The sequence below is a fragment of the Propithecus coquereli genome, unplaced genomic scaffold (assembly GCF_000956105.1).
Source record: "Propithecus coquereli isolate 6110/MARCELLA unplaced genomic scaffold, Pcoq_1.0 Scaffold533, whole genome shotgun sequence".
Taxonomy (NCBI): domain Eukaryota; kingdom Metazoa; phylum Chordata; class Mammalia; order Primates; family Indriidae; genus Propithecus; species Propithecus coquereli.
The window spans coordinates 1716228-1740856 of NW_012151208.1; the positions used below are offsets into that span (position 1 = coordinate 1716228).

Below are 24629 nucleotides of genomic sequence, written 5' to 3' on the forward strand. Positions count from 1 at the left end.
ATGAAATAAACAGGCCAGGGCATTGTTAAAAAGTCTCCTCTTATCTAAATAGAAAAAATAATTGCTGAAAAAAGTTAAAAATTTTTCAGAGAAAAATTGGCAGATTTTCTTAATCTTTCCATACTTATAATTAAGTATTTTGTTTTGATTTGTTTTGCCCTATGTTTTTCTTCTAATATTAGGAGTTCATATAACTCCCAACTTTTAAACCCCATCTATAGAGCATTTTGTAACATTACGTGTTATTATTAAGACTGAATTAAATCTGAGTTATTCTTTGACTAGTAAAATATACGGTTCGGTTAAATATCTATCTTGAGCTAGGATTTCTTATCATTTGGCAAATATTTTTGTCAGTTTCGAACCAGTCAGAAAGCAGAGATTTTAGTAAATGAAAATGAAACATTTAGATTGATGTGGGGTAATTATTTTTTCTGTATATTATCTATTTCTTCAAATAAAAGCATTAATAAAAGTAGTTAATTAAATCACTTGTTTTGGTCGCCTTTACTATACCCCCTCCAAAAAAAATCACCTAAAAAATAATGAGGGATCACCCATCGGGATGTCAGATTTCCACCGCCCAGAGGGTAAGCAACATGAAAAGTTTTATGTTTCTTTTATTGTGTTCACAATAAATTGGCAACGTGACCCTCTTTATTTGAAGGATAAGGATGTTTAGACCTAATTTTGTAGCTGTCCTCCTGAAGCATGGAATGAAACACAATACCTTTTACTTATTTCCCTGGATACCCTAATCCCTCCCTGCTTTACAAGTATCTCTGAGCTGTTCCTCCCTTTGTATCCACAGCAACGTGAAATCCCCGCTGGAATTATTTGCTGTGAAAATGCAGGTGCACTTGTTTAATGTTTCATTGGCTTGAGCACTTAACTTGAACTTTTTTTTTCACGATATGGTGACCTTTGATTTTGGAGCTGAGGGCTCACGGTGATACTAGATATTGTTTATATACATTAAGCCAACACCATTAGATCCGAGAGTCGTGCTTTATCTGTGATCCTGCTGTTCCTGCCGTTTCATCTCATGCATGCCCAGACCCACACTGTACCCTGTGACCCACTGTTCAAATTTGCAGGAAGTTTTTGAATATTTATAGGTAATCAAATTAAAAATCAATCTATTAGAATTATACATGAATAAACTTCATGATTTTGGACCAATACTCTTAGAGTTAAGAATTAAATATTTGGGTATTGCTAAACTCAGATTACAGAGGGAACTATCACAGCAAAAATATGAGGTTGGAAGAAAAAATGAAAATGCTGGTGATATTGTTATATAAAGGCATGAAAGGGCAGGGAAACCTCACTAAGTAGCAAGAAGGTTGATATCACAAAGAAGGTTTGGGAGGTTAGGTTAGGACCCAACTATAAGGATGTTATGTACCATGCTAGTGAATTTGGTCTTAATAGTTTGGTAACAAAAATACTAAGTATTTATTGAAAATGTATTATACAGATACTAGTTCCCACATGGTGACCAATGTGGGAAGTGTGAAGAGGTCTGAGATTGGCTTCCACATTCCTAGCTTGAGAGGTGGCTAGTTGGCCATGGCTTTGATGGAGATGAAGGAGGAGTGGGGTGGGGCTACCAAGAGCTTTGTTCGGACTCAAATTGAATTTGGGATTACCCTGGAGCATTCCAGTTAGGACTGCTAGGTGTTTAGAAATTAGATTATAGCTCCAAGAAACACTATAGTACAATATAGTACACTATAGTAAATATGTAAGATAAAGTCATGGTGGTGTGTAACATCAGCCAGGAAGATGGGATAGTGGAGGAGGAGCCAGGTAAAGAGCAATCAGGAAGGAGAACCTTCAGGCAACGTTGTCTCAGACCCCGTGTTCTACAGCCACAGACCCTGGGCTCTTGATACTTCCTCCATCTCTTGCTCCTTTAGGCTTAGGATCAGCAATGACATCCGCTGTTGGGAGTCCCTGGATAATTCCCCATCCCTTTTTGATCCCTGTAACCTGCACATGCCTCTGCCTTCACTCATTTGGTCAGACCTCGTGGAGTCCGCCTGATATTTTTTGCCTGGATCCTGATTACTAAGGATCTTTTCCCAGCCTCATCCTACCCTCTCTTCAAGAGTCAACTAGAGTAGAGACTTATAGTGGCCCCGACTTATTCATTCTGCCCTTTGTCCTTGGTAACAGAACCCTGGGCAATGCAGTTCTTTGAAAAACCATTGTGCATTGTTGTTGTTTAAACCACTATGTTTTTCTTTGAAAAACTACATTTCCAGCCTCTCTTACTGCTACCCTCTGGCCATGTCACTGAGTTCTGACAGTGTAAACAAGAATGTCATGTGGAACTTTTAGGAAGGTCCCTTACTAGGCTGCCCATTCCTCCTGCCTTGTGCTTGTCATGTGTCTGTGATGGCGGAGCTCAGGAGCCTCCTTGGGCCTGAGGTGACCTTGGAAATGGAAAGCTCACGTGGAGAAGCAGAGAAGCAGGCTGTGGCCCCTGCTGACTGCACGGATCCACCTTATCAGTGCTGGACTAGCCACAACCAGGTGTCTTAAGTCTAGTTGTAAGAGAAATTTCCTGGTGTGGGGTTGGGAGAGGTAGAAGAAAGACTTGAAGAACAGACAGGGTTCGTGGAGAGACACCTCTCCTCTGACTCAGGGAGGTGGATGAAGTCTCCTGTAGATGCCCCCAGACATGGAAAGAAGGGAAAAGGAAGGAAACCTGGTGGCTTGGCTGTGTTTCCTCTATGATGGAGGAGATGTGCCCACTTGAGAATGAGGGAGGAGGATGGTAGAAAGGACAAGAAGGGTGACAGCAGGGAACTCAAAGATTGGAGAAAGGACCAGAACAGCCACACAAAGAATGCAAAAGGATCTTGACTAGGGCTAAAGGAGTGAAAAGCTGGTTTTTTTAATATATAATAATCCATAAAATGTCTCCCCCTGAAAAAAAATCTTTGCACTATATCATTATAGATGATATAAAAGAAAAACCTACTGCTTTTAGGGGAAATTTTTAATTGTACAATAGCATAATTTAGGATAACACAATGTAGTAAGTTGGCAATTTACAAGTTATTTGATCCATGTTGTTAGATAATTTAAATTATTTGGTACCAAAGGGATTATCTTTGTAGTAAAAGATATAGCTGGGTAATTATTAAATATTCTATTCACATAGAGCCATAAAAAGGGCCTATGTATAACTACTATTAGTATAATATAAACCACATGTCGATCACATAGGATCCAAAGCCCAAATTTTTACTGCGTGTGGGTATAAACAGATATCATTATTATTATTTGCTTTTCCACTAAATGGTAATAAATCAGAGACCTGTCATTGGTGTGCACTTGCAAACTGGCAGCCCTGAGTAGCTGGGGTTAATTGTGACCTTTATGTTATTTGAAGATATTCAAAATTTTTATTCTTATTATTAGAGGATAAGATGTGCTCAGTTTTCTTCATATAAAATAAGAATATTCATTCTTAAATGACACCCATCCTTAGAGACCTTAAAGCAAAACCTCTCCTAATATTTAGCTATTTTTAAATGTCAGGTGCAGTTGAGTTTATTGTGTTGCCCGCCCGTGCCACGATCAAAAGTCTCCTGCTCTCAATACTACTTAACAGATTGTCAGTAAATTGATAGCATTTCCACATTTGGAACCTTTCCAATCTCCTCGTGGGAAAAGAGGGCAGGTGTTTTCCTCTGACTCGGTGAAGGCTTCTTTTTTTTGGCATTTGGTTGACTGAAGGGGAGGTATGAACTAAGGAGAGATTTTAGAAGAAAATATCTTTCTCATCAGCCCAAACCCTATGAAAAGATCAACTCACCCATACAATTTTGCTGACTGTGTCCAGAGGGCACATTTTCAATACTAAAGAGCAAACATAGAGTGAGTGTTCAGCACGTGAGTTCTACAGAGGCCTCCACTTGGGTGGGCCTTAACGCAGGACTGGTTAGTGGGCAGCTAGGGGCGGCGTGGGTGAGTGGCACAAGGTACCGTCAGGGTTGGAAAGCCTGGCTTTTGTTTCTAGCCCTGCTGCTTATGAGCTTCGTGACCTTGAACAAATTACTTACCATTTCCAACCTTGATTTTCTCACATATGAAATATGGGTCATAAAAACTTGCCCCTCCCCCACCCCAACATACATCGTCTTGAAGATTCTGTGGTCGTGCCTGTGAATGTGCCGCGGGCTCTGGAAAGCCCGGTGCAAATATAAGGCAGTTTTGCTCTTAAAAGGAATCCTCCAGAATTTTCTCCTAAGTGACAGTTTAGTATCTTGATTTGAGTAACTGTATGTATCTGAAAGTAATAAAGCTAATGTTGACCGATGGGAATTAGATGATCTTTGGATCCCTCTAGACAATTTGAGGTCTACAGGGCAGTACAGGCAGAGGTGAGGTGAGAGGATGCTAGAGCGAGACAGCCTGGGTCCAGACCCCGCCCTTGACGTACTAGCGATATGGTCTTGGCAAATCACTTTGCCTCAGTTTCACCTGATAAAATATGGATAATAATATTACTGACCTCATTACATGCAAAGGGCTTGACTGTAAGCACTCAGCAAGGTTTAGCTGTGGTGGCTGTGATTCTAAGCAGTTTCTTAGAAATAGTCTAAAATTCAAACTCTGCATTAATGTATACCATATTTACCTCCCTCCTCCCAAGTTGGGGGTTTTATTTTGTTTTACTCTGAGAATTAAATGAAGAAAATTAAACAGTGTCTGTCCTGTCATTATTGTGTGTGGCTGAAGTTTCTGCAATAGCAGTTCCAGTGCCAGCTTCCTTTTTTCATTTAAGTGGTCGGTTCTATTTGAAGGGTTGTGCAAAAAGAGTTGCTAGCTTCAAAGAAAAATTCAACAGTTGTATGACATATGATATAAAGTTAAATTGAATTATGATAAACTTTCACTAATCAAGCCTAAACTCTTTTTGTTCTTTGCCTTTTTTTTTCTTTCCCCATAGCTCTCACCTGAAGTTTGATAATCTCATCCTGATTTCAACTCATGGACTCCCTGGAAAAAACCTTCTGGGTGCTGAACAAAGGAAGTTTTTAGCAACTGAGTATGAATTCTATTTGCTTTTTCATTCTGAGTCCTAAATGTCCTAATTCATGCGCAGTCTTTTTTATGCTAAATAATGAATTTCAGATTGGAAAGGGAAAGTGATAAGATTTTCTCCTGGAGTTCAGACGTTATTTAGGAGATACAAGTACAAACTTGTTAACAAGTGAATGGCCAAGAGTGGCAGGGTCAGGCCATCATTTTGTATCTGTGGGAAGACATCTGCCCTGTTCCAAGCAATTGGGATGGAGTCTATGGGCCCAGGCACCCCTGTATTTGGGTTCTGAGTGACACTAGGGCAATGGAGCTTGGTGACTATGTTTGCATCCAACAAGGCACCTACCTCACTGGGGTATGTGTCTCACACCTAACCTGGCCATTTGCAATCAGAGAACTTCCATGCCAGTCTGGGCAAGCCTTATTGTTTTCATCCCAGTGGAATCATTATTTGATAAAATGCCTTCTAGACAATACCATTTCCTTATCACAAAGTTTTATTAATTTTAATTTCCTGTAGCAAAACATGGGTACAAGAAATATTAGGCTCCCTGCCTCTAGAAACAATCTTCCAATTTTTCCAATGAGGATGAAGGAAATTGTTCCCTCTCAGGGGGTTCATTTGAGAGTCCATGATGAAGGGACCCTCTCTCCTCCATGAAAAAGACTCACTTTTCCATCAGACAGTGAGAAAAACTACAGCTTCCTTACCCGCAGAACCATGCTGATTTTGACCTAATACTTCTACCAAACTATAAACTTTAATATTTTTTGAAGGATGTCATTATGGTGCAGTATAAAGGGCATGGGTTTTGAGCCCAGGAGAACTCAGATTCAGATCAGCCCCTACCACTAAGCGTCTGAGCTTTGGTTTTTTTGATTGTGAAAAGTATATGATAAGCCAAGCTTGCTGGATTTTTGTTGGAATTAGCATAACACCAAATTCTTCCCAAGAACACATGGATATCCCCTTCCTCCAGTTTTCCTCTTTCTAAATTGTATGATTCCCAGGAAATACTGTTTGGACGGATAAATGTCTTACGAGCGATTTAATTCAGTCAGTTGGGTAAAGGTTTCTGTCAATCCCACGCTGGGCATGTTATGGGAGAGAACAGCTAATAACTGACTTTCTGCATCGGCAGTGGCTGAGTGGAAAGTCACCCCTGTCCCTGCCGCTGTCCTTGCCTCTCTGCATTCTCAACACAGTAGCCAGAGCAAGGCTGCAAAAATGTGACTCTGATCATATCAACTCCTCGCAACCCAGAGCTGCACTATCCAATGTGGTGGCTACTAGCCTCATGTGGCTATTTAAATTTAAATTACTTAAAATTAGATGAGATGAAAAATTCAGCTCCTCGATCACATTAGCCACATGTGGCCAGTGACTACCATATTATTAATAGAAAGCACAGATAAAGAACACCGCCATCATCACTGAAAGTTCTAGAATGCTCTGACCTAAAATCTCTCCCTGTCTACTTCCTTTTCTAACCTGACTTTTGACTATTTTTGCCTTTTTTTTCTAGCCACATCAACCTTCTCAATGTCCCTCAGACACGATGGTCAAGTCCCCATCTTGAGGTCTTTGCTTTTCTCTCTTAAATGTCACCTTTTCCATGAGGCCTACCCTGACCACCCCACCCCATTCATTTGCCTCCAACACCCCAACACAACACAGTTCCCCATTCTCTGCTCTATTTTTTTCTTACTACTGGAAATACTTCTAAATATTATATAATTTGCCGTTTTAAATTATGTTTATTCTTTATATTCTAGATCCTTCAACTATACTATAAATTCCACTAGGGCAGGAATTTTTACCTTTCTGTTCATTGATATGTCCTCAGCATCTGGGACAGTGCTTGGCATACAGCGAGTGCTCAATGAATAACGTGGACTAAATGAAAGTTGCCTCCAAAAATATCCGCAAAACTCGTTACCCTCAAGTATTAGAGACTAAATAACACAGCCAGATCCCTTTGCATGGGTAACTGCATGTCATCATACTTCTTAGAAACCAGAATGAATCATAAACAGGATGTTACTTTTCAAATGGTCCTCATACCCCAATAAAGGAAATTATCTCTGAGCAAGGAGTTTAAAAATATCAAGTGCAAATGACATCCATAAATTTAATAATTTAAATTCCTCATTCCAAATACTAATTTTGAACTTGTCCTTAACCAGTGTTTTGATTTGTTATTGTTGTGATTATTTTCTGAATAACCATTTTTGGCTTCTTTCCCCCGCCCTGTGCAGCCTCTGGCGGAGGCGCTAATGACGTGCCTGGGATGGAGCGAAGGGAAGGTGGCGGGAGGAGGGGAGAACAGGAAACAGGAGAAACCCACTAGCTGGACAATCGACCCTGACTAATTGAAAGTTAATTATGATGGTCCTTCCTCTAAAAGTGTCACAATTAATCCTTTATGAGAAACTCTAAGGTTCTTTCCAGTTCTGAAAAGTTCTGATTCCGTGAGGTGCAGGTCTCCACTGACTTACACACGCCCTCCTGGAACTTGCTTCTAACTGTGCAACTGGAGCTTTAGGCTAAGTCTTCTGACCACTCGGTTTGGGGGCTCTACAACCTTGAGCAAGCTGCCGCTCCTCATGTATGCCCTCTTCCAGAAATTTCTTCGTCTCGAATTTTTCCTTTTTTTCTCCTCCTGTCTGTCTCCAGAATTTTCTGTCAAGACAACATTATTTTCGAGTCAGGGTCAAACTCACTTGGGAAGCATGAAGTTTCATTGATGTGCCTTCTTTGGTTTCTTGTCTCCTTTCCAGAGAACCCTAGTGGAGGCATTTCTCTTGTCACCAAGCCATGAGACAGTCCCTGCTACGTTAAAATCTTAATGCTTATTAATTCTGCTTAGGAAATAATTTTGGAAAAAGATCACTTACAGTCTCCAATATATAGTTTCACTTACCTGGCAAGAAAATTAAAGAAGGTTCAGCATGGTTAGTAACATCCAGAATGCATAGCAGTCACTTACACAGTGATATTTTAAACTGAGAGATGTTATTCAGTGTAATAACATACTATAAAAGCCAGCACCCCACATTCTTCAATGCTTCCTTTTGCATCTGAGTAAAGGTTCCTAAAAATCAGTGTTCCCCAGTGTCAGTTCCCACTGGACAGAGCTTCAAATTTTAATTTGAAATATGCATTCTGACATTATCAACACTACTGTCTTACTGTCATTAAAAACAGCATTGTCTTAGCCTTCCACAAATTTCCCAGGAGAGCTTTTACCTTTGGGCAAATCCTCATAAGACTAATCCCTGTGCACTAAGTATATTTAATTTTTCCTCATCTCGAATGCTTGTAGTAGGGACTGTATCACAAATATGAGCAAGCCTTCGTGGGTCTCTCATGAATGTATGGAAGCAATGGAGTTTCCTGTACTCCTGCAAAGCTATCAAAATGGTTTTTTAGAAGAGAATTTCATCTCACTATTTCATCTCACCATTATTTTCCTGTGACACGCCAGCCTCTGATTTTCTTTACTTATTAAGAAGAAATTTTCTTGTTCTTAAGTGTCGTTTCATGGAGAGATACAAAGCCCAGAGCTCCCATCTCTTTCACAGCTCCCGTAACAGGGTCTAATGTGCACCATTACTAGAATTCTCTTTGTGCAGCAAGACAAGACTCACGTGTGGATCAAAAAGAAAAAATGTTCTCCCATTACCACTTCAGAATCCTGTTTTCCTCCAAAGAAAGTAAACAGGATTATGTATCATTAATATTATTTACAATAATACCCTTCACATATGCATCCCACTTAACAAAACAGCATCTCTTACATTCTGTTCATTCTGTACAATGGCTGAGACATGTAGGGAGGGCTAATTATCCCATGTCGGGAGGTGAGAAAACTGAAATATATCAAGGGAATGCAGAGTCTAGGCTCTTTAGCAAAAGAGCAGGGACCTGGACCATGGTACAGTTCTGAGTGAAAAAGATCATGCTGCTGGGCGTGGTGACGTGCATCTGCAGTCCGAGCTACTGAGGAGGCTGACATGGAGGATGGTTTGATCCTAAAAGTTCAAGGTCAGCCTGGGCAACATAGCAAGACTCCATCTCTAAAAATAAAAAAATAATGTTTAAAAATGTTTTTAAAAAGAAGAAAAGGATCATACAGCCTAAACTTCAATGCAACACTTATTGTCCTATTGCCTTAGACTCTCAGTCTTCAGAACAGAGTCATTAAAAGGTAAAACCTTTCAGAAAATTCTAGAAACAGCCCTCACAAAAATCTTTAAATAAACTTAAAAACCACAAGAAGCCCACTCTTACCACATTACTGTAGAGTGCTCAGACTCCCATAGAACCCAGAAAATGAAAGCTCAGGCAGCCTCCAGTGCCTTGAAGCCACAGCATTAAAGGACTTGCTGTTCATTGAAGTACCAGTTCCCTGTAAATCACCTTTGCCCTGTAGGGTGAATCCCAAAAGTCTCCAGGGAGTATACTTGCTGCAAACATAATTCCCTAATTGACATCTTCGTTAAATAAAATGTGTTTTGTTGTTTTGGCATGAAGCCATACATTAATTCTAAGAATGAGCCCTTTATTGAAAAGTATCAGCAAATAAGAAGGGTTCTCCATATTCAAGGACTCTGACCCGTCTTTGGGAATTCTCAACAATGTCACTTCCTTCTTCCTCATTCCCTTTGAGTCTGTGATCAATACGACAGTTCAACAGCTAAAGAAAACGTACAACCTCCATGAAACAGAAGCAGAGGAAAGTGCATAATATTAGTGATTTCACACACACACACACACACACACACACACACACACACACACACACAGCCTCCCTCCCTCCCTGTCATGGGCTGGCCTAAGCCAGGTGGAACAATTTAGCTTTAATGGGAAGATGTCAATTTGTGACTAAGTGTTTCATAACGAACAATCTCCCAGTGTCGGTCCTGGTAAACTCACAGCAAGAGCACAGACCCGGCCCACTAGGGGACTTGAACCAGCTCACCAGATGTCTAATTAATGCCCGCTGTCAGCTGCTCAAATGTCACTTACGGAGCTTCTCTCTTTGCAGCCACTGTTTTAATGATAAAGATTATGCATTGATGTCACTGTGCTCCTGGGTTAATGTTGTGGTTGGTAGAATGACTGGCATAGACCGGGCAGCCAAGCACGTCGTGCTTTCCAAGGGGGAAATCGTGCTCTATGACCACCTCATCCTCTGTACCGGGCAGCAGTACCAGGTAAGGCCGGGCACATGAAGTGCAAACGGCATGTGTTTGGAGACCTCCATGAGAGTGATTCATGTGTTTACTGGGGCACACGCTTTCTGGGTAAAGAGCATCCCTTCTTGTCTGGACAGCTGCTGAGCTAAATTCATAAAAGCGCCCTTCAGGGCCTGCACACATGACCAGAATTGTGTCCGCAAACCCTCCCAGAAACCCATTCCAAGAAAAACATTCTGCTCAAGGATAAAAATCACAGCAAGTTAGAGAAATGTCATTCTTTAAGCTGTTGTCCAAAAGTCTAACACTTACTGCTCACCCTAGCAGAATCCAGACACAACCAGGAATGCATTTGTGGTAAATTAATTTATGCCTCAAGAGGCTAACATTTGGCTGTGGCAATGGGCTCACGCAAAAGTATTTCAGACATGCGCACCTTCTGTCAACCCTTATTTTATTTTGTCTCTCGGTTATAAAACTAGGAAATCTGGTTGATTGGTTTCCCAGTGACCGCCCTTTCCATTTTATTAAGCTCTCCAGCCACATTTGAATAAAGCATCACTGGATACAGTTGAAGCTGTTCAATGTCTTAGGGCAGCAGATTTTAATCTTCCCGGTTTACAGTGCACATGAGCATTTGAGGTAGTTACAAAAATATGTGGAAATGAGACTTACTCTGTAACTCAGGGATGGAATCTAAGTCAGGCCATTTTGTGAATGGTTGTGGATTCGATGCAGGCCTTTGTACACCAGTTCCTTGACATCACCAAGGCCGCAAGAGGCAGCTTGTGGAGGAGACAGCGTCTCAGTCCAGGCGTTGTCACAGAATGCGCTCAGCAGCTCTGAGCATCACTTAACCAATGTTTTCTGCTTTGGCTGCACATTGAGATCACCTCGGGTGCTTTGAACACACACCTATGCCTAGCCCCACCCTCGGAGATTGTTTTCATTATTCTGTGGTGGGACCCAGTTGGGTATTTTTTCTAACCTCCCAGATGCTTCTAAGCTAAGGCTGAGAACCACCAGCTCGAATTTGCTCAACCTAGAATCCCTCATCTATACCTTACAGCAGCACTTCCCAACCTGTACTGTGCACACGAATCCCCTGTGCATCTTGTTAAAATGCAGAGTGGAGCAGGGGGGCTGGGCTGGGAGCCTGAAATGCTACATTTCGGACAAGCTCCCAGGTGAGGCCCATGATGCCAGTGAATGGACCACACTTGGAGTAGTTTGGATCAACCTCTGAATAATTTCTTTCCTTTCCTTTCCTTTGCTTTCTTTCTTTTGTATTTTTTTTTATTTTTTTATTTTGAGAAGTCTAATTCTCAAAGGATAGAAGAGGATTTTTTTTTCTGGTTAAGGGATAAAAATTAACTGGAGGAATACTTCGTTTTGATATTTAAATATTCCTCTTTTTAAAACATTAAGCCAGAAGAAAACACCATGCACCTTTTCAGTTGGTCTCCCCATCACCTGCCCGCCGGGTTCTAGCCGCTGCCCAAAACTGCGTACTTTGGAAACTGCGAGTGGAAGACCCGGCCAGCTGTCCAGAGACTGGAGCATCTGCCCATGTGTGTCCAGCTGCCCCTGCAGCTTTAGTCTGTGGCACATTAAGCTCTTGCCCTTTTTACAATGGAAAAAATGAAATGAAGAAGTGACAAAGGGAGTTCCAATTTAATTTTTCCAGAAGGACATAAAAATCAAAGTACATAGAGTGATGCAGAAAGGGCAGCTGAATTCCCTGGGGATCTTCTAGATATTTTTTTCTCTTATTTCCTTCTCTTCAGCAATCTCATGGTTTTGTCCCAATTTTTCGATTTTTTAAAAACAAATTAAAGTGATAAAAATAAAGCTTAAACCCAAAGCAAGAAGATAACCTGTTATAAAATATAATTACAAACCTTAACCTCTAATCAGACCTTTTATTTTTTTTATTTTTTTATTTTTTGATACAGAGTCTCACTGTGTTGCCCTAGCTAGAGTGCCGTGGCGTCATCCTAGCTCACAGCAACCTCAAACTCTTGGGCTCAAGCAATCCTACTGCCTCAGTCTCCCGAGGAGCTGGGACTACAGGCATGCGCCACCATGCCCAGCTAATTTTTTCTATATAGATTTTTAGTAGTCCAAATAATTTCTTTCTATTTTTTTTAGTAGAGACGGGGTCTCGCTCTTGCTCAGGCTGGTCTCGAACTCCTGAGCTCAAACAATCCGCCCGCTTCGGCCTCCCAGAGGGCTAGGATTACAGGCGTGAGCCACCGCGCCTGGCCTAATCAGACCTTTTAAATGGCATGCCTCACTCTAAAATATTATGCAGTATTTTTGATATTCAAATACATATCACTTATTTTTTTTTATCAGAACATCCATGCACAAAGTAAAACATTACATTGTACCTTGGGGCTGAGCATGAGGGGGGCCAGCCTCTCTCCCAACCCTCTCTTACTTCCAAGCCCTCTTTCCAGAAACAACCAGTTTGAAGCATTTCTGTTTTTAATTCTTTCATGGTTACCCCTATAACTCCAAATACAGTTAATATGTTTATAGAAGTTTTTCCTTGATCTGTCAACTTCAGGCATTAGCTATGACCTTTCCATTTTGGAAGATGAAGATTTAGCAGGCTCACTTTCAGAACCCTCTAACTCCCTTCCTCACCCCTCCTATCAACTTTGATTCTTCTAAATTGGTAAACACATGCTGGTTTTGAAAAATACTCTGAGATAGCTTACAAATGAGATCAAAGAGCTGCTCTCTATGACTCGTGACAGTTATGGAAAGACAGAGAGATGCCTGCCCAACACCTGGATTTGGGTAACCTCAAAAAGAAGAAGAACAAAAATTTGTCAACTCGAAGTCACATGAGTTTGGCATTGATGGTTAGAAAACTGTGGCGTGGACTATTCAAAGAAGTGGTGCTCACGAGCAGCCAGTAGGTGGGGCAAGTACCTTCAACCAAGTGAGAGAAAGAGCTGGGGACTAGTTATGGTAAGCTTGATATGGATCAGCAATATGTGCAGTCTCCAAAGAGGTTAATTTTATCTTAGACTGGGTAAATAATAGTGTGGCATCCAGAACAGTGCAGCCCCCGGTGAGAGCCTGCTACAAACAGGGGTTAGGAGAGAGAACTATCTACACCAGTGTGCCTCCCAGTAACAGACCTGAGAAAGACAGTCCCCAATGCCATTTGACAGCAACTAGTATGAAGAGATCACAATCTGAAGACGATTAAAGGGGAAAATAACAGCATGAGGTCAAAGAAAAGTGGCTGCTGTAAAACATGGTTACAAAGTCTTTGATGCTTCTTCTGTCCAAGAGGTAGAGTCTATGTCTCTTCTCTTTGAATCTGGGCAGGCTTGTGACTGCCTTAACCAACAAAGTACAAAGGATGTGACATGGTGTGACTTCCGAGGCCAAGTCAAAAAGGCCATAAAGATCCTCCTTGTTTGTGGAAACAGTTGCTCCTGGAGCCCTGGGTACCACATAAAAACTTCTGATACCCTGGGATCACCATGCTGGAGATGCCATAGGTGGGTTCTCTGCCTTCCAGCCATCCCTGCAAGGCACCAGACATGTGAGTGAAGCCATCTCGGATGCTCCAGGCCAGTCCATCCACCAGCTGAATATCGCTAAAGTGACTTCTCTCCATAACACATAGAATAAAAGAATTGCCCATCCAAACCCTACCTGATTTCTGAGCAAGAAAACCATGAAAAGTTAATAAAAGGGTTGTTGTTTAAGTCACTAATTTTTGGTGTGAGTTTATTGAACAGCAAGAGACAACTAGACCAAAAAGATAACACAATAAGAGAAAGGGAACATCTGGAAAAATCACAGAACACATTTTTGAAAATATTCAGAAATTCAAGATGCATGCACACATACACACACAAACATTGCAGGAAACTATTTATCATCCTCAGTACAATTTTATCACTCAGCCTCTGAAATGGGAGCTGAAGCCATCAGAAGAGTAGAGAGTAAGCTGAAAAGGCCACAGGATTAGATGAAAGGGAGATGGGTGAATAAGAAAGAATTGAAATTAAATCCCCACCAGAGACAGAACTGCTGCTGTACAGTTAGTGATGCTGAAGACAAACTGCAAAGCTCCCCTGGGGGGCAGAGGCAAAGGACAAAGGGATATACTTGGTACAAGAGATAACAGGATATGATAGACATGGAGACAACATATAGATAATTGGTTTTCCTGAAGAGCCAAAGAAATGGAATAGAGGAAATAATCAAAGATATTCTAGAAGAAAAATTTCCTTACCTGAAAAATATATTGTCCAGCTAACCACATTCCAGGCAGATTCAAAGAAATAATTTTCTCAATTAGTTACATTCTGACAAAATTTTGGTTCTATGAGAATGATGATGATGGGGAAAAAAATGAACTTCAAAAGAAAAATAACAGATTACCAACCCTTCCCCTGAAAAAGGAACAAAAGTAAGTCAGGTGTCAAATATTTTCTCAAGCATTAAATGGCAAAAGAAAATGAAACCAACCACACAGAATTTTGAGGGAAATTGGTGATTCCATACTTATATGCCCACTTAATTTTCTCATATTTGAAGATATGTGCGAGGCCTCAGAAAAATTATCTTCCATGTTTTTTGCTTTAACTGGTATTCCAAATAACTAAGACATAAAAGGAAATTTAGATCTTCACAATAGTAGAAAAGGACAGGTGGCAAGCAACACAAACAATTTAAGAATGTAATCTAAATAATTTTTGTAAATCTGTGAATAAATGCAAAGTAGAAAATAATGACTCAATCTAAATTAACCTAATAAAGACCAGGAAGTTGTTGAAAATAGAGAGAGAGGTGGCAAGGGAAGAATATGCATCATCTTAAATGGAGAAATCCAAAGGTAATATTTCAGTCTTGACTCTTGTATTTAGAAGAAATAAGTTTACAGAATCCTGTGGAACAGCATGAGGAACCTTCCAAACACTGGAGAAGATAAAAAGGAGGGAAAACAAAGCCAAAATGGTTAAAAGTGAAGGTATAAACTAGAATGATACAAGGGGAAAAGTACAACAGTTATAACAGGGAATGACATGGTTTCAAACTACCTTGTTACAAGACTAAAACTCTGTTTTTGCACTCAATTCAAAATGCAAGAGAAATTCTCAATCAAAATGGCAGCAAAAGTTGAAAAACAAAAAGATGGTTAAAAGTTACAAAAAGTGAAATTTTCAGGTGAATTCACACAGCTGTGAGAAGCAGCAGCAATATAAATACTCAACAAGTGGAAGTGGAAGGAAAAAACATTCATACTGACAACGGATAAAATTCATGACGACCATGTAGACATGAACCCATTACCTGCTGAACATGATTGTGTCAAAAGATATACCACAAATACAGAAGTGCCGTTGGAATATGACATTGGTTTCTTGGAGTCTCATTTTAAAAGGGATAGAACAAGCTGAAGCACAGCCAGATACTCAAAGTCACTCCAGATGTTTGGTCAGAGGAGTGAAGATTTAGGGTGCACAGGATGCCAGCCAGTCCTCAAACACTTGCAGGGCTTTCGCGTAGAAAACGAATTAGACTTGTACATCACAGCCTGGAAAGCCTTTAAGACAGACCCCAGAAAAAATGAGAATACAGTGCTTATTCGTCCCAAGAAACAACTTTCTAATAGTCCGAAAGTCTACTGCGAAAGGGAGTGGCCAGGCCCAGAGACAGGAGCATGGTGTGTCAGGGGAGCCCTCAGCAGGACGGGGAGAAGCACCTCGCTGTGGTAGGATGTTTGCTGAGCGACAGACAGATGTTAACTGATGGAGCGCTCACCGTAACTCTGAGGTCCATGCTATTTTCATCCCCATTTTATAAATGAGGGAATCAAAGTGCCGTGAAGGTAATTTGTTCAAGGTCAGTCAGCAAGGAATTGGAGAACCTGTGGCCTTCTGATTTCAACAGTGTTCTTTTTTAAGCACCAAAGGAGGCAAGAAAAGCTTCATCTTTCTCTGCTGCATCCCTTTTAATAAAAAGATTTGTTTTGTAAAATTTGGATTCAGTCAAAAGGCTGTACTTAAGGATCTAGAAGGCTGCAGGTTCCCCACCCCTGCAGGGAGAGCATGAGTTCTGAACCACTGTCTCTGTTCCTCTTTCCTCTCCCTCTTTCCCTTTCCTCTTTCTCTCTTTCATTGATATAGTACAGGGATTACACTTGATAGCTCTTAAAAGTCTTTACAACAGAGATTCTAGAACTTACTGTTTATAAGTAGAGTCAAATAAGCAGTTTAAAAAGGAAAAGAAGTTTATTTCTTTCTCTCATTAAAAATATCTGAAGAAAAGCAACTCAGGTCCAGTAAGTTGCCTCCCTGGTGTTATCAGGGCCTCAGGCCCCTTCCATCTGGTTTCCTTCCAATGTAGTTTCCATACTCAGCATCTCAAGATGGCTGCTGTGGCTCCAGCCATTCGATTTACAAGAAGCAGGAAGGAGGAAGGACTAGAGCAAAACGACTTTTCATGTTGCCTCACCCAAGGACTCCTGCTTATACCTCTTGACTAGCTCTTAGGTCATGAGTTAGGAAATGTGGTTTTGCAGCTGGGCATATTTCCAAGGAGTCTGTTACTAAGAAAGAAAGGGAGATAGGCCGCGCATGGTGGCTCACGCCTATAATTCTAGCACTCTGGGAGGCTGAAGCGGAAGGATCACTTGAGGACAGGAGTTCAAGACCAGCCTGAGCAAGCGTGAGACCCTGTCTCTATCGAAAATAGAAAAATTAGCCATGCATGGTGGTGTGCGCCTATAATCCCAGCTACTCAGGAGGCTGAGGCAGCAGGATCGCTTGAGCCCAGGAGTCTGAAGTTGTTATGAGTTAGGCTGACGCCATGGCACTCTAGCCCACGTGACAGAACAAGACTCCATCTTAAAAAAAAACAAAGGGAGCTAGAATATTGGATAGGCTGCCAGCAGTGCCTGCCACCATAAGTTATTAATATTAACTTGCTGGGGGGAATGGGGTGTTCAAGGGGTTCCCACCAGCCAGTGATGCTGGTTCAACAGTGATGCACTGTTCAATGTCAAGTCACAGGATGGTACGTTGGAAAGTTGTCTGCTGCTCTCTAATCGACAGTTCGTGCCAGTTTAGTTGGTAGCAGAGAACCCTCTAGTTTGAACAGCCAGCTCTGATGGATGGCACTTCTTCATTAAATACACTCATGCCCTTATATTAAAGTTTATTTCTTCCTTTACTTTGATGACATAGTATCAGTGTTTTTTCATAGATCATTTTTTATTCATTGAGTTCTGCTAAACTCTGTGTGGACAAATTATTTGGCTTTGGGATTTAAAATCCTAGCTTGAGTTTTGCCTATTTTGTGAAAATACCATTATATGAACCAAAAGTTTCCTAACTGTCAGCTGGGGTTTAGTCAGGCACCAGCCAGCAATTGGCCCAGTACAATAAAGCATTTTGTCAAGGGAGAAAAAAATTCCTCTGCCCCTATTTCTGTGGCCTTAAACCATAATGCAGCAAGCCCGCTAGTGTGGTAGGTCTTCCACCAGAGGCCTCCAGTTGCCTTTGAGTCTTGTGCCCCTCTGCCTGCCTCTTTTTCCTCCACATACTCTCCAGCTGACGGCCAAATAAAAATCAGAGAGGCAAAGTGGTGGCCCACTGGGTAAATAAATTCAGGTCAGTGTGCTGTTTTATTTGGTTTTCACAGTGGCATTTGTTTGATTTTAATTTGAACCAATATAATAAGAAATCAGGAGTCCACATAAAAACCCAAGGATTTGGCATGTCTCGAGAAATCAGATCTGGCCGTGCTGAACCCGTACTCTCCCCTGACAACAACCGGATGGAGCTGTGCTCTGGCTGAACTCTGAGGCCAGGGCACAGACCCTCCAGTTTGCTACAGTATTCTTGACACAGAAGACAAGTTAGCTAGCTGTCATCTTTTATTGTGTTTTTACTATTGCTTTCCTTACAGTAGAGGAAAGTTTCTGTTCCCATTCAGGTCTGTGTCAAAACCGAGAGACCAGAAGTTATGCTGAGAGGGCTCCATGTTGAGAGAGAGAATCGGGGTGGGGAGGAGGGAGAGAGAGAGAGAGAAGTTCTGTGACGAAGCGAAGAATAAGTCTATCATTTTCCTAAGTATATAGTAATCCACTTCCCTCGTTCTCTTTTTTGCCTAGCTCCTCTATACACTTGCATTTCAACCCCAGATAAAATTGTGTCTGTGGCAGATTGTTTTTACCAAAAATGGCCACGTCAAACTAAGTCCCGTGTCCTCGTCCAGAGCCGTGCCACTCCTGCATGAAGAGGTGGAGTCTAGGTTCCCTCCCCTGGTCCTGGGCAGGCCTCTATGACAACCTCCATGAATAGAATATGGTGGAAGAGACACTGCCTGATTTCCAAGACTAGGTTAGAAAAGAACATGGAGCTCTCTGCACTGGTTCTATCTCTGTCATGACACTTGCTCTTGGATCCCAGCCACCATGTTATGAGGAAGCCCAAGCCACACGGCAAGGTCACATGTGGGTGTTCTGGCCAACAACCCCAGCTAAGATCCAGCTCACAGCCAACATCAACTACCAGACAAATAATGACAACTTGTCATTTTTGAATACCCAGCATGTTTTCTGGGGGAAAGGAAAAGGATTGGGATACTTTAATTATCTCCAGATGATTCCATCCCCAGCCACCAAATTACCCCCAGCATTTGAGTCTTCCCAGCTAAGGCCCCAGACATTTTGGAATAGAGACAACCTGTCCCCCACCTCGCCTGTCTGAATTACTGATGTAAAGAATCTGGGAACCTAATAAATGGTTGTTTTCCACCACTGAGTTTTGAAATAATTTGTTGCACAGCATTAGATAACCAGGGTGACTCCTTCTAAGAACCATCTCTAAGTGGTCATTCTGCCTGTTTTTTCCCCCTTAATTAAACACCTGATTGATTATATCTGGAAACAGAAAAAGACATACCTGTACTTGATATTGCTATATCTTATTTTTTTTTTCCCAACTGCGTTGGTGTTTCACCTATTACCACTGAAATAAGCATGTCTCTAACATACCTCAGGTCCCATGCCCTGCAGGGGCTGATATTAGTCAACACCCGACAAACAGAGAGGTTGCAAACGGCAGTAAGCGGCGGTACACTGGGAAAGTTCCTTGCAATCATTTCACCCTCAATGACGAGGAGGACTGCTGTAAGGCACTGACTTGGATAAGGAACAACTCCATCACCACAGAAGGTAAGGATGTGGGTAACTGTGCATCTTTTCAGAAGAGTGTTTTATCTTTATAATGAGTCTCATTCTTCATCTAGTTCCAGTATATAATTAGTGCCTAATTAATTCCAACCAAATCATTCATCTGTCATGCTTTGTTTTCCAGATTAATTTACAACTTGTTGTCATTTTTGGATACCCAGCATGTTTGCTGGGGGAAAGAAAAAGGCTTGAGATAGTTTAATTATCTATAATTATTTTATTACACAAAATGAATATCTGAAGAGCAAAGCATGGCTAAAATCATTGACTAATTAAAGAATAATTTAATAAGCAAACATGTTTAGCAATTATATGGAAAATATGTCTCCTTTTTGGAAGCTGAAAAGACCTAGGAAGAAAAAGAAAGGCATGTTTCGGAGGGGCTTTTTCTTCTTTCCACAATCCATTGTTCTCTTTCCTGGTGTTGCCTGTACAGTCCTTCCCACAAATACACAGACTCAAGTTGCATACCATTTTTTGAATTGAAATGAGAAAGTGAAACATTTGTGCAAATGCCTCTGCCACTCAAAAGTGCTTTCTCAAGCATCTTCCTCTCTATTGCTTGGATGCTGTTGAAATTTTTCAGCTAGTAAAACGACCAGAATAGGGCCTGGCTTCCTATGTGTCTGTAACTGAAACCTGGAAGTCAAGGTTTGGAGATGAGGTGGTACGGCCTCTCCATTTTACCTGAAGCCCAGGGAGGGTCAGTGACCTGACTGAGTTACACACCCGCCTATGGTTAGAGCTGGGATTCCAACCCAGACCTTCAATTCAGTCCAGGGATGTAAAGATCACTAAGTGCCCAGAAAGTAGGCCTCACTGTGTAAAATTATATATGTTAATTTATGTAATATATGTATTTAAATAAAATTTAATTATATTTGTTAACATAATTAATACACCAAAATTAAATATAGTTTCTTCTGATTTTGGGTGGACAATTTAGGTATTAATTAACTTTTTGCCGCGCTACTACATTAAAAGGTTACTAATTTACTACATTAAAACCTTTTAGATAGATATCAAATGGCATTCAGTGTATTGCTGGATTCAATTTGCTGATATTTCATAGGCTGTTTGCCTCTAAATTCATAAATGAGATTGGCCTGTAGTTTTCTCTTTCATGCTTTCTTTGTTAGGCTTTTGGAATCAAGTGTATGCTAATGTCAGCATTTTTGGAAGCTTTCCATATTCTTTAGGGGTCTGAAATACAAAGTAACTTAAAGGTTAGACAGGAGTCACCCATAAAACCAACTGGGTCTGGAACCTTTGGATAGAGATGGGATATACAGATATATACCAGCAATGCAGATTTAAAACCTGTTGTAAAATATTTTCATATTTGCATCATAACTTGGTATTATTTTCAGGTTTGCATCTATATGTGTTTAAACCTATTTCAACATTTTAGTCATTCTTTCATCACTGCCCCAAGACCTATAGAGCCTTAGTGAATTTTCTAATCCAGGAGTCAGCAAGCTTTTACTGTAAAATGCCAGATAGTAAATGTTTTAGACTTTGCAGGTCATCCGGTCTCCATTGCAGCTATTCAACTCTGCCATTGTGGCAAGAAAGCAGCCCCAGACAGCATGTAACCTAATGGGCAGGGCTGTGTTCCGGTAAAACTTATTTGCAAAAATGGAAGAGGAGTTGTAATTTGTAGAACTTTGCTTCTATCCATAGAATTTGTGACAAATAATTACTATTTCATCAAGTCTGTACCTCAAAATGTAACTTAAACTCCCTGAAAGCACAAAAGCCAGTGGTTCAAAACAAAATACATAGCACGTCTTAGGACTGCACCCAATCCTGTTAGCATGCAATGATTTAACTTTGAACCTTTGGCATTTTTGGATGTTAGGACTACAGAGCATTTGACCAAGAAAAGGGCCTTTGAAAGTGGCAAGGCAAGCTCTTAAGGTTGAATGTTGATGGCAGAGAATTTAGAGATCCCCAAAAAAGATACACCACAGTCTCCTTCAGGCGCCTTCTCATCCATTGTTCTCTCCATTCTCAGATGGGGGAAGAGTGTCAGCGCCATTCTGCTGACTTGACTAGTGGTCAAAGATGGTGATGCTCTGGTGCCCACTGAAAGGAGAATGTTTTTTCAAGATTTAAGAAATGTCTCCCATCAGCCACTGCAGAAAGCCATTCTGAGTGCCTGCATTTGTCCATGGAACAGCATATGGGAATCAGTTTCTTGTCTTCATTGTAGGTGATTTTCCCCAGGTCTGGTGCTCAATGACTCCACAGGGCACCTCCCAGGTAGGCGCTCTAAGCACGCAGATGCTGGGACCAGGCTCTGGGATCCATCTGAGAAACCTGACCCAGCCAAGTTAATGTAAATCTGTGTAGAGGCCCTTTTCAAATGACTTCTCAAGTAAAAAAAAAAAAAAAAAAAAAGGAAGAAAAATGTTAACCTCTTACCTTAAGCAAACTTTCTCTTCGTAGCTTTCCCATAATTTGAGTCATATTCAGACATGACTTTATTCCCATTCAAATCTTACTCTTGCAGTTATTATTCTTGCAGCATCACTGGATCACAGTCCGAATTCCAGAACAGAGTGGGTCTAGGATAGTCACCAGTTGCCCGCAGAAAGCCCATCTACACCTGAGAGCCAAGAATCAACAGCAGACAGAATTATACCTGCCAAGGTCTCCAAGTAAAGCATCCTAAATACACCCTTGGCTTTCCTGGCAGGCTGCAGTATGTTTAGCAGAGAGGGCAGATCCAGGTAGAAATACACATCATGCCAAATTATTTGAGGCACCTTGATGACCTCTATTTCTTAACTGAGACTTTGGGTGTGATACTTCAGTTTTATTGCTGGGCTTTCAAATCCCTTCTAATACTGCAGAAAACCTAGTGGTCCTTCCAGAATGACATTTCAAAAAGAAAATAATTGTTGCATCATTGTTTCTGAGACATCTAGTGTATCACACTTTGCTGAAGCTCCAAACCATTTCTTTGGTAATTATAGCTCTTCTTTATCTCAATGTCACTTGCATCCAACACAGTGTCTGGCATGTAGTGGATACTCAATAAATGTTTTAGTGAATGTAAATGAAGACAGTGGGGAATGTAACTCTTTTCCTTCCCCGCACATGGTGAATCTTATCAAAACTTTTTCCATTCAACCTAACCTGGAAATTGATGGCCAGTTGAGAAGAAGACAGGAGAACTTTTGAGTAAAATCGATAGCATTCTTTAAAAATTTCCTTTGCTTTTAATGAAAGTAATAACACACTGGCTAAACAAGATGAGCTGAGGTCTTCATCATGAGTAACCGACATTTATCAAGGCAGTCTAGCTCACGTTCTGGAGTCAGATGGCCTGGGTTCAAATCTTGGGTTCACCATTTTCTGGGGCAAGTTACTTAACCCATCTGTGTCTCAGATTCTGGGTAATATCTTCCTTATACAGGCTGCTATGAGGATTAAATGAGATACATGAGATAGTATAATAGTATAGTATAATACATGCCATAGTCAGGACAGTCTCTCATACCCAGAAAGAGTTCTATAAATCTAGGCTGCTGTTAGCATTACCGATCCTACTGCGTATGATGGAATTACTGCCACACACTGAGGTTTCCTCAGAGTGCAAGTCTCAGCCCCCGCCATCATGGTAATGGTGAAGTCGAGGGTATCAGTCTCTATGCAAAAGGTAGGGATCCATATACACCAGGTGCCAATCGGTTGCAGAGGCACTGTGGACTTCAAGAGAGCCCTGGGGGCTGTGAAGTTTGGAGAAGGCTTCCCTGAGAAAGGAGGACTTGAGCTCAGCCTTAAAGGTTGGGAGGATAAGCAGAGAGAGAGGTTGGGGGAGTTTGGATTGTGTCCAAAAACACTGAGCCGACAATTCCAGCTGGGCAGAGTCTATGAAGGGCAGCACAGGAGATGAGGGTGCAGGAGCAGGTGGGACAGACACCGTGGCAGACCTCAAGTGTCCTGCCATATCCGAGATTAACTGGTCACTTTTTAGCGAATGGGGCCCCAGGGAAGGGGGTGACCAGGGGGTGGGTGATGCTGTGCACAAACAGCACTTAGGGAGGTGGCCCTTCCATCCGCAGTACCCGTGCCAGCAGACAGAAAGTGACCTAGTGAGAATGGGTTCCCCAGGATGGCAGTAGCCAGTTGAGGCCAGGCAGCAGGTGATGGCTGGAAGCGGTCAGTCTTGCTCCATTTGGTGGTCCTGTTGGCACAGCTACTTCTAGCTTATTTCCAAGTCAGTTATGGAACGATGGTATTTGAAGCCAGAAACTAGAAGTCTGGCCCATCATGAAAAACAAGGGATAGGACTGCATTCCTGCTCATTTGAAAGGTCGGATAGTGCTATCCATTACCATTGCTGGACATTTCCTGTCATCCTAATGACAGAAGAAATGTGGACATTTTTTCATAGTAGTTTACTTTTACTCCCTCAGGGCTAATTTCCCCTTCCCTAGATAGTTCCAGGTTCGAGTTGGGGCAAGGGAGCCCAGGACAGTGTCCTTCTCACAGGGATCTGAGAAGAGATCTCACTGTGTCTCACTGGCTGTGACTGGGGGGCTTGTCCATCCAGGAGCCACACCCTGAGTCCTGGGAAATACCAGGCCTGACTTTACTGAAGCACAGGGACATAAAGGGAGGGGCTTGTTCCCTGAGAACGTTGGAGAGAGAGATTGTTCTCGAAGGACGGTGGGTGGTGGGCAGCAGAACAATGGATGTTCCCAGGAAAAGGCTGGCTTTCTGTCCATTGCAAATACACACAGACACTACCCCAAAGTGCAGCCCCGCCCCAGTCACTGTTTGATCTCACCATTCCCTGCTTCCAAAGGAGAACGCAAGGATTCTGTGATGGAATTAGTCTACCCGGAAGGACTTCGTTTTGTGGGCTCTAGAGTTGGATAGGTTTATAGATGTAAATTGCCCCAAACTGTTAGAGCTGCTCCCGTGCCATGGAGAAGAGCTGACATCACAGTCTCAAATGCCGCTTTTGACTGCAAAGGAAACGAGCAGTGTTCCACTGGGGTGTTCTGATAGAACCCAGCGACCTGATACATTACAACAGTTTATGGCACTAATTGAAACTAATTGAAATTCATCTGCTATTACCTCTGTACTTTCCATGAAAATGAAAAGTAGG

The 24629-nt window shown here is 41.5% G+C and overlaps 1 protein-coding gene across 1 annotated transcript in view; it reads left to right on the forward strand.

Moving 5' to 3' along the window:
• CFAP61 (cilia and flagella associated protein 61) overlaps window positions 1–24629 on the forward strand; it is a 255956-nt gene that overhangs the window by 150915 nt on the left and 80412 nt on the right. Inside the window, exons 18-20 of the mRNA XM_012657219.1 lie at window positions 4970–5068; window positions 10116–10284; window positions 19309–19483. Of these exons, the coding sequence (XP_012512673.1) occupies window positions 4970–5068; window positions 10116–10284; window positions 19309–19483 (443 nt within the window). The remainder of the gene's footprint in view (window positions 1–4969; window positions 5069–10115; window positions 10285–19308; window positions 19484–24629) is intronic.